At 39.1% G+C, this 11,284-nt stretch overlaps 1 protein-coding gene across 7 annotated transcripts in view; it reads right to left on the bottom strand.

Annotated features, from left to right (window-relative positions):
• Nucleotides 1-11,284, bottom strand: part of STRBP (spermatid perinuclear RNA binding protein) — a 72,286-nt gene that overhangs the window by 20,668 nt on the left and 40,334 nt on the right. For all 7 annotated transcript variants that reach the window (XR_001514710.1, XM_006768602.2, XM_006768600.2 and 4 more), the window contains exons 13-15: nucleotides 7,720-7,854; nucleotides 7,386-7,526; nucleotides 3,956-4,079 (exon numbers count right to left, since the gene is read on the bottom strand). Coding sequence is in view for 6 of the 7 variants with exons in the window: in XM_006768602.2 (XP_006768665.1) it covers nucleotides 3,956-4,079; nucleotides 7,386-7,526; nucleotides 7,720-7,854 (400 nt within the window). In the remaining variant the exon portion in view is untranslated. The remainder of the gene's footprint in view (nucleotides 1-3,955; nucleotides 4,080-7,385; nucleotides 7,527-7,719; nucleotides 7,855-11,284) is intronic.

The following is an 11,284-nucleotide window of genomic DNA, read 5'->3' as shown; positions in this document are numbered from 1 at the left end:
AGTTGCCGTTTTCTCATCTTTAAAATGGAAAACCTTCCAAGCTACTTTATAGTGTTGTAGGGATTAGAAATATTATATTAATAGAAGCTACAATCTTTAATCTTTCAGTAAAACAACTTCAAAAAATATAAATACTAAATCACTTGGGTAAGTTTCTAGGAAAAATTGGTTTCTAAAATAGGACAAGGGCATGGAAGGTACATGGGCCCTTCACATTGTACCCACAACAAAGCAAGCACTTTCACATTACAACCCCTTTGTCTACTGCTCTAATGACCAGCTGCAACTCATTATTTAGATCAGGACCAAATATCACCTCCTCTGTGAAGTCTCCCTCTTCTCTGCCCACTCATGTTACAGCTTGCATCACATTGCATGGTGTTTACTCAATGTCTGTTCCTACTCCCACCTGACCCCAAGCATTCACTAGGGCAGACGTTAGGTCTTGATCATCTTTGAATGGCCAGTTCCAAATCTCCTGTTTGCGACAAAACACTCAAATGTACACTGAACAAGTAAACTGCTTTTAGGGACCAACTGAAACATTTCCTGAAAGATAAATTTTTTTTCACTTCAGTCATATAAAATTAGGGATAGTACAACTTAGTCTCAATCTTGTTCTTAATTTTTGATGCTCAGTCGTTATTTTAAGAGGACACAATGCAGCTGAAATAAGCAGTAGGAACAGTATCTGAGGCCAAAAGAGAAATTAATGCTTAAAAAAGTGAGTTGTGCATCAAATCCAGGAAAAGGCGGCTATTTGGCTAAGACTACAGTTTCAAGGGTTTTACCAAAACCTCCTTAGAGAGAAATGAGGTTAGACTGCTTAGCTGGCCACTGAACAAACCATTGGGGCTCTAATCCTGACTTCACCTCTCACTAGAAAGGTGACTTTGAATTGTACCTGTTATTTAACGTCTCTGCACCTCATAGTCTACTGTAGTAATTGAGTTGGCAGTGAAATGTAATTAAATAACATGTAAAAATACTAACTACAGTCCCTGCTACACAGCAAGTACTCCACAAATGGCATATAACCTGTTCATACTCTAAACCAGCCTCATGGGAATCTTCTCTAGGCTATAAGAGAGCTTCAGGAGACAGGCCTTTCAGAGAGGTCAATGTGATGACATCAGAGAGAATTTGCTACAGAGCAGACACGCCTGGTTAACAGCAGACCTAAATGCTTCCCTTCACAATTACTGCCACTAGACCGACGATGGCTGCTTACCACTCAAGCAGGAGGTAAATGTTCAAGACTAAGCAACCACAGACACAAATGGATAAAGTCCCAATGGAACATGTAATCAAAGGCAAGAAAGCTATTTTCAGTAACTTGCCTATTGTTGTTAAGTGAAAGTTGCTTCCTTTAAACAATGCATTGAATCAGGCCAAAAAAAATTAAATTTCAGTTGAAATAGTGAGATGCACAGAAGAATGTCTTAATTTTGTACACAGAATGTACCAAACTATGACTATTCTTTCTCCCATGTCCCTAACATGCATCTTTCAGTGTTCTCTGTTTTCTTGAATGGCACAGTCATCCAGTCTAATTCCTTCAGCTTAAAATCCTAGGAGATATCCTGGAAACTTCACTCTTTTCATTCTCCATATTAAATCCATACATTTTGCTTCTGAGGAATCCTTCAATCTGTTCACTTCCTGCCACCCATTTACTTCCTTACACCCACTGGAAACACCCCTATTGTTTTTTGCCTGCGCTACTAGTTTATAAAAACCTTAACTTGCCTTGTCATGCCCACTTCTGTTCCTACAATCTATTCTTCACACTATAGAGTGATCTTGAAAAATAAAATCTGATCTTGTCATTTCACTCCTTAGAATCCTTCACAACATACCACTGCAGTTACGATTCTAAGAACAAATTCTAAACCACTGCCTCCAGGACTGGGCCTGAGCATCCAGCTTTAGCTCAACTCACTCCCACCCCACCCCAAGGATCTCCACATTACATCCTGACCTTCCAAACCTTCAACTGAGCCAAGTTCCCTACCACTAGGACTACAAGGTCTCTGCACATACTCTCTTTTGTGTAAAACTTATACCCCACACTCTCCCCCAAGTTGTCTCCTACTCATGCTTCAAAGCTCAGTTCAGGTGTTATTTCTTCAGGGACCCAACAGACTAGAGCAGTTTTCTACTACATCTTCTTGTAGCATCATGTCCTTCTCCGTCATCAAATCATCTCTGTCTATAACAGTGATTATTTGATTAGTTATGTCTCACCTTTAGAGCAACTGAACTATTATGTATATGACCAAGGCAAGTTAAGGCTTTTATAAACTAGTAGCCCAAGCAAGAAACAATGAGGGTGTCTCCAGCCCCTACCTACTGGGATCAACCTCTAGAAGGTAGAATTACCAAATCCCATCATCCATACAACTTCCCAAATAGTCTGTTCTAATTCTTTGGAAAAAACCCACCATCTATGTAAACTTAGGAGTGTTAGATTAAAAAATGACTGCATAAAACCCAATCTTTAAGACAATTTCATCTTGAGCAACAATTACTAGCAGTTTATTTGTCAAGTTAAAAGTTCCATACTTTCGCCCTGACCGGTTTGGCTCAGTGGATAGAGCGTCGGCCTGTGGACTGAGAGGTCCCAGGTTCGATTCCGGTTAAGGGCATGTACCTTGGTTGCCGGCATATCCCCAATGGGGAGTGTGCAGGAGGCAGCTGATTGATGTTTCTCTCTCATCGATGTTTCTAACTCTCTATCCCTCTCCCTTCCTCTCTGTAAAAAATCAATAAAATATATTTTTTAAAAAGTTTCATACTTTCAATATTGCAGAGAACTTGATTTTAATGGGACATGTGCATCTACCACTAAAATGACATATGGATTACAACTGAAGGCAAGGCAAGGAGATGGCACCTTTATCAATCTACCTCAAGTCATGTGCTAAACGGGAAAGAGAAACTTTGGAACTACAAACTTCTATATTCAACTCTTTGTTTCACCTTATCTCCCTAAACCTAGTTTCCTCATCTGGAAAATGGAAATAATTTCCACGTGAGCAAACACGTGAAGATTAGAAACAATTAAGCAAAATCACTTATATGAAAGTATTGGTGCCTTGGCTGGGTAGCTTAGTTGATTAGAGCGTAAACCAAGGTTGTGGGTTTCGATCCCCATTTAGGGCACATACAAGAATCAATCAATGAATGCATAAATAAGTGGAACAACAAATTAATGTTTCTCTCCATCCCCCTTCCTTGCTGTCTCTAAAATCAATAATTTTTTTTTAAAGTATCTGGTGTATAGTAAGCTCTAAGCAAGACTATATAGCATGGTGTAAGTAAGTTCCCCTTTTTCTCTTTTTTTGTTTTAGTCTGTGATGGTTCCCAAACATTGAGTTAAGGAAATGCTAATAATGACCAGGCTTCACCCCAATTAAATAACCTCTTAGCAGCTATTTTTCTGTCTTCGGTATCCCACTGAATGCACTCTGCTCCTCAATCTGTGCTACATCTTTTAGCTTCCTCATTGTCAAAAAACATCCCTTCATCTATGTGCAACACTGCTCATCTGTCACTCCCTCCAGGAAGCCTCTAGCCCAGCCGTGGGCAAACTACGGGTTTGAAATGAAAAAAACTAAAAAGAAAAAAGACCGTACCCTTATATGTAATGATGTTCACTTTGAATTTATATTAGTTCACACAAACACTCCATCCGTGCTTTTGTTCCGGCCCTCCGGTCCAGTTTAAGAATCTATTGTGGCCCTCGAGTCAAAAAGTTTGCCCACCCCTGCTCTAGCCACTCGGCAAATTCCATGAGAAAACCCATGACATTCTGTAGATTCTCCTTTCAACTTCTGTGCACACCCATCCTATACCCGTGTCATGTTTCCAGAGACCATGTATAATCCTAGAAAATAAAGGAGACGCCATTCCTCCAAAAAAGGAGGCAGATCTCCTACAGGTTGTACTGTACCTGGAGCTATGTAGCCAGGAGCAGCTGCAGCCCCAACAAAAGCTCCCCTTGTTAGAGTTCCTCTTCCTCTGCCCCGAACAGCCTGGACTGCTGCAGACACAGCTGTATTCACAATACCCTTTGCCTGTTAAAAATAACACATTTTTATTACTGAGAGAAATAAGAACTATTATCCTATTATCTCTGAGAAACTTGAGCCTGTAGTTGAGACAGTGTGTTGTCTATGACCTTAAGCCTTCACTTTATCATCTGTAGAATGAAAATGACACCTGCCTTACAGAGTTGTTCTAGATAATATGCTAAGTACCTAAGAATATGCAAATCACTTCTTTTCACTTGAGGGTTACCCAAAAAGAGTTCATTTCCTACATACAAATTTCAGTATCAAATTACATCCAAACTCAACTGAGGCCAGATTAGAGTAATTATAGACACTTGATCGAAATCCATTGACTTCTCCAGCCACAGACAAAAAATACTGCAACAAACCACCCAGAACAAGCTGCAAACCGGAATGGAATTTTTGTACAAAAGGACTAAGACAGAAGACAAAAGATGAGGATCCAGTTTCTGCTCTAAGTTACTAAAACCTCAGGAAGGTCATGCGATTTCCTTGAGCATGCCTCTTCTATTGCGGGCGTGTGTGGGGGTGTGCTGCACGCATGCGCCAATCATCTTCACTAATAAAAGAGAAACATGGTAATTGGCATACAACCGCCACCCTTGCCATTGGCTAATCACGGCGATATGCAAATTAACTGCCAACTAAGATGGCAGTTAACCGCCAACAAAGATGGTGGCTAATTTGCATATTGCAGGCAGGATGGGACAGCGCCATCCTGCCTGCGGTCCTGGGGTGCACATCAGACTCTGACTGGAGGGAGATTTTCATATACATTTTACTAATTTTCTTTCATCTATGACACTTCTATTATAGAGAAAGGGCAAATAGCAATATTAAAATACTTCCTCTAATTAATTCCCTTTCAATGTGCATGAATTTTGTGCACCGGGCCACTAGTCCTATATAATAAAAGGCTAATATGCAAATCGGCCGACGACAGAACAACCAGTTGCTATGACACACACTGACCACCAGGGGCCAGACGCTCAACATAGGAGCTGCCCCCCTGGTGGTCACAGCGCGCCCACAGGGGGAGCGCTGCTCAGCCAGAAGCTGGGCTCATGGCTGGGGAGCGCAGAGGCGATGGCGGGAGCCTCTCCCACCTCCCTGGCAATCAGACATCCCCCCAGGGGGTCCGGACTGCGAGAGGGCACAGGCCGGGCTGAGGGAGAAACCCCCACCCCCACCCCCCACCCGCAAGTGCATGAATTTTGTGCACCAGGCCTCTATCTAAATAAATAAGTACATATATATACACATACCAACTCTAAAGTCTTTTCTTGCTCTAAAATGCCATGGAGTCTGGTAAAGTCCCATAATCTCTCTCTAGAAGAGTTGCCCTAGTAATTGTAAAATAATACTCATTTTGCTCTCCTTACTTCAGAGTACAAAGAGCAGTATTGAATACAGATATAAAACTCTGGAAAGTTGACTGAATCAAGGAGTAACAGCAAACACGGGTCGCTAAAACATCCCTTTCCAAAACTAAAATTTTTTAAATCAAAGGATATCTAGTTTTAAATTAAATATTATTCTTATTTTGTAGTGAAATAATGCAACAAAAACTCGAGCTAGAAACTACTAATATTCCCTACTACAAACAAGGAAGGGGGAAGGGGAGAGAGCCTCAAAGCTCACTGTATGATAAAGCCAACAGTATCTCAGAGCACACACACATTTATCTCACATGGAAATACCATCATCCTCTGCTCCTCTTAGGTCAGTCTCTCTGCTAGTATAACTAGGCAGAGGCAGTTTCAAGGTTGAATATATCATACACAGAGAACTGCCATTTTATTTTTTTGGCTGAAAAAAAAATAAATCACCCCACACATCCAAAACAGACTGCTTCTTGGCTGTCAAGCACACTGAACACAGGAGGTTTATAGCTTCTAGTATGGAAAATTTCTAAAAATGAGTGAACTTCAAGCAGACTTTTTTTTTTTTTTTAACACAGCTTATTCAAAAGTAGTCAGGAAGCAACAATCTGGCAATAACAGAGTGACCTCACACAAATTAAGCTCATTCCTACTAAAACTAAACTTACTTAAAAAGTCTCTGCAAGTAGGCTTTTTAAGCACAAAAATGAACTGGCCAATTACAAGATGTAATTCATAGGAAAAAGACACCAAAATAAACAAGGTAACAATTATCTTTCTCCTAATTTAGAACATATTCTATAAGATTTAGGAAAAGAAAATCCACTTATTCTCTCTACACGTCTTCCTCTGCAATTTAAACTTTATTTTTTAATTTAATCTCAGTAAAAGTTTGTCTTCCTTGTTTATATTTTGAATCCTAAAATTTAAGCAATTTATTATAGTACATAAAATAAGTTAAACACAAAACAAGTTTTTAAGATGTTATATGCAACAGTAGAATGCCCATGCCTTTGGAAGGAGAAGACCCTGGTTTTAAAAGGAACTTCTACCATCAATCAGCTATGTTGCTACACACAGTATCTTAATTTCTTAGTGGCCTGTTTCCTCATCGATAAAATGAGATCAATTCTACCGTCCTATAATAGACTTAGCATATGTAAAAGAAACTGTTTAACACACAATCTTAAATAACCCAAGCTTCCTTCTATTAATCTAATTATTTTAATTGCTTTTTCCTATCACCTAATATATTTAGATATTATTACACAAGTACTCTCCACGAAGGATGTGTCTTATATTTATTTCTGTATCTTTTCCCCTCACAACCATCCACATGGTATATGTCTAGAAAATATTTTTGAATGCATTAAAAAAATGGTTAGAAGAATCTGTTATCCAAAAGCATGGAATTAGGACGCCATCTTTTCCAAATATCTTGTTAATTCCAGACCTTTGCAGCACTGACATTCCCAATCAACAGAAGAAACAACACAGGGTCAAGTTCTACTGTGCCATCTCCAACAGAAAACCCAAAATAAAGGCTGCAAAAATTCAAAACTGAAAAGGAAATGGAAAAGCATCTGCAGACTGATGAAAGTAAGTCCAAGTCCTCTTGGCAGCTTCCCTAAACCAGACAAATGCTAACATCTCATTCAAGTCCAAATCCCTTAACACTCCACCTCATCGAGAGACCTGAAGCCCCCAAATAATGCTAACATTCTCTTTTCAATATATAATCTGCCTAAGACAACCACAGAACAGGGACCTACTGACACATTTATATTATTAATAACCTAACCCAAAGAAAAGATTGCTAAATCCAAGAAAAACAAATACTTTTTTAAAAAGCTAACAGGGCACAAAAGCAGAAAAGGAAACTTAATTCTGGAAATATTTTTCAAAGTTATTAATGGTCAACTCATACCTGAGGGATAATCTTCTTTTTCTTATTATTTGCTGCATTGGGTCCAGAAAACAGCTTCTCCAGGGCAGCTAATGCTGCACTCGCCTTTGCCACTTTCTTATTTGGACCTGCACCTCTGAATTTCTGTCCGTCTACTTCTACCTAAAATCAAGAATGACACTCTGAAGTTAGCCCATGCAATTCCTCTATGTAGTTTAATTTAAATGGATCATAACACAGAAAACACCAAAAGTCAAATAGTGCCACAAGAACAGACTCAGTCTATTTATGTGTAAGCCCAGGATGTCCTACGTGTCTGAGGGCAAAACAGGTTGGCTTGTATCTAGGTACACACCTCCATCACAAAGCGCTTGTCATGGCTTCCACCAGTCTCCGAGATGAGTTCATACTTCAGACCTCTTCTTTTTTCATTGAGCTCCATTACAGGATTTTTGCCACTTGCTGTGAGAATAGGGCCCTGAGTTCTTACCTAGAAGGAGGTTCAAGCAAGCAAGATTTCAAAGTATTAAATTTCTTATTATACAATTATACTGTCTCTGTTGAAACAGAGTCTCAAAATTGTATTTTTAAAGCATTCAGGAGCTAGTGCATGAGCACCTCCATACACAAATGACAAAGTATCTATAAAGGTGCGAAAACTCTACAAGCAGTAAACATCCCAGTCAGGCAGTCATCTGCACACCCTGACTTTGAAGCAGGGCTGACCCAATAGAAGAGTATTCAAGAGTAATGTAATCTTGCCATTACAGGCAGTCCTGAGGTTACGTCAGACTCGACATACGTTGTTTCGTGGTTACCTCACCATCTCCCATTTATTTATTAAAAAAAAAGTTCCGTCATTTTGACTTATGTACATATGTGCTTTATGTTTTTATTATTTATTTACCACAAGTAAAGGTCAGGAATTTTTATCTTTCTTTAAATTTTTTTTTTTACTGTTTCACTTAATTACTGCTGTGTATGTGCTCCATGTGAGTGACGTAGGTGTTTATGTAGGTGGGTTCCAACTTATGGTGAAAATCGCCTTACGTCACACCGTAGGAATGGATCTCCAACGTAACCCGAGGACCTACTGTACATCGTACTCTTGAGTCTGATCTGTGTTCATGGTCTAAGAATAATAATCTAAATTACTAACAAAGTGGATAGAACTGTTGAGATTCAAATGAGTGTTCACAGTTTTTTCATCGTTAGGATTACGAAAAAAATAACTCAATTTAGGAGACTGGAAGAAAATGCCCATTCACACCTTTCAGAATCTCTAAAGAGATTTAAGGTTACCTAAAGTAAAAAACAAAACAAAACAATGGGCTATAAACTATGGATTCTGAAATTTTAAAATAACAATAAAAGTTGTCATTCCCTGTCTGCAAGGAGCTATAGCGCAGTGGGAGGGACAGATATAATCACTGTAAAACAATGTATATTACAGAAGAGATGTAAATTATGGAAACACCATAGAACCACTTTCTAGGGCTATCAGGATAACTTTCCTGGAAGTGACAATGTGAACCTACCCATAAAAGGGAGCTAAGTGCCAGACCATCCTAAGGAGGAAACAAAGGAGAAAGGCATTCTGGACAGAAGAAACGGCAGGAGGTTCATTTGGCTGAATGAAGGGGTGAGAAGAATAAGGCAGAACCTCACACTGCAAACACCCCTATTGGGGCCAGATCATAATCACTGTGTATCAGGCACACAGGCGTTGCCTGTATCATAGACAGTGGAAAGACTAAAAGACTTTCATCTGGGCAAGTACATAATTAGATCTGCGTTGTAAAAAATTACTCTAGGAATGGTAGAAAGAACTGACTGTAAAAAAGGTAAGAGTCAAGGGAAGAAAAGTAATTCTCGTAAGAGTGTGAAGGCTCAAATTGTGAAGTTAGCACCAAAAGTAAAACAAACCACAAAATACTACAACTATGATTTTGAGGAAGACCCAAAGATTGAGGACTTTTTGAGGTTAGAGATCATGTCTTTAATTCCACTACAGTAACTGCTCAAGAAATGCTGAAAAAGCCCTATCTGGTTTGGCTCAATGAATAGAGTGTCAGCCTGCGAACTAAAGGGTCCCAAGTTTGATTCCAGTCAAGGGCACATGCCTGGGTTGTGGGCTAGATCCCTAGTAGGGGGGGCATGCAGGAGGCAACGAATCAATGATTCTCTCATCATTGATGTTTCTCTCTCCCCCCCTCCCTTCCTCTCTGAAATCAATTTAAAAAAATGCTGAAAAAGAAATGAATGCCCAAAAGAATTATTATGTATATAAACCTAATGGACAGCAAGATTCTTGCTGATTTGGTAAGTGGTTGATGCTGTAGAAGTGAAACACTGAACTCTTTTTAAAGACAAGTTAAAATAAATATTTCTGAGTCTTTTGTAATAAATATGCTTTTTGAAGAGCTTTTATAATCTAAATTTCCAGTCTCCAGCTTTAAAAGGTAATAATTTTTTAAAAAACTAGTCTATGGTAATCTCATTCTGCTTCCCAAATCTGAAATCACTTTTATAAAAATAAGTCAAGATATAAAAATATTTGCATTCTAATCAGTTACTCCTACTTCAATGAAGAATAGGGCTTTGTGTCGCCCCCCCCCCGCCCCTTACTACATCACACAGAAACAAAGCAGTGATGTATTCACTACCAAAAGCTCCATATACTCGTGACTGCTATTAGTGCAGCCACACTGCACTCTTCCTTCCTAATTGCCTCCCAACTTAAAGGTCTGAGCCTCATAATTAACGAGCTTTTTCTCTTCTTAGAATTTCAAAAACTGCCAGCAAAACATCTTGCTCTGCCTGTGACTACCACTTGTGAATGACTGACTAGTCTTCTCAGAAGCCAGGTACCATGTCTACTATTCTCAACATGGTTTTTTACAGGCTTTAGTCCCTATCAGGCCCTCCTTACTGGCCCACCTGGTGCTTCTAAACATTTCCTTTCACAACTCCTCTATATCTACTAGTCCTCTGACCTAGAATGCCTTCTTTCTATCTTTTCCCTAAAAAATCCTACACATCATCTAAAACCTAGCTCACATTTTATTTCCTTTGATTTCACATGTGTATAGGTTTCACTCATTTCCTACTTGGAGATTTTACATCATTATATTCAGTTTGCAATCACAGAGCTTTATCACATTACAGTATAATTAGTTATAAACATGTCTTTTGCCCTTCTAGCCTGAGGGCATCTTGAGGCTCTGGACACACGTCTTCAGCAACTGGTAGTAAGCAGGTACTAAGAAGAGTTTAGTCCTTAATAAATACACATTCTTAGAAATGACAATTTTTAAATGCTAATGTAAGCTATTGCTGTTACTTAAAAGCCAATTTTCCTTATGTAGAATGCAATAAACAAGGGCTCCATGAATTCCCAAATATGCTGTGAATATATTGCTTGTATTCTGCCCCTTTCTGTTTTAATAAGCTCACAGGCCAGGATTTCCCCAGAGTCTAAGGAACATAATAGGTCAACCTATATGCCTTTCTCAGAGCCGTTCCAACTCAATGATGACCCACTGCTTCAGCTTAGCACAACTTCAAGTAATCCTATATTTCTTCCACTAGATTTTCTGTTTCTCTGCTCTACAGTTATAGTTAATATACTTGGGAAATGCAGCAAAAGGGAACTGCTAGTTAAACATGTTGTGCAGTACACAGTACATTCACAGATTTTTAAAAAATTTCTAATCCTCATGTGAGGATATGTTTTTACTGATTTTTTTTTTTAGAGAGAGAGGGGAAAGGAAAGAGAGAAACATGGGTGTATGAGAGAAACATCAATCGGTTGTTTCCTGTATGTGCCCCCATCGGGGATGGAACCTGCAACTCAGGCTATGCCTGACCAGGTTCCAACCAATAAGTTTTTGGTACACAGGACAATGCTACAACCAGCT

The sequence above is a fragment of the Myotis davidii genome, unplaced genomic scaffold (assembly GCF_000327345.1).
Source record: "Myotis davidii unplaced genomic scaffold, ASM32734v1 scaffold142, whole genome shotgun sequence".
Taxonomy (NCBI): domain Eukaryota; kingdom Metazoa; phylum Chordata; class Mammalia; order Chiroptera; family Vespertilionidae; genus Myotis; species Myotis davidii.
This window is presented reverse-complemented; position numbering and strand designations above follow the sequence as displayed.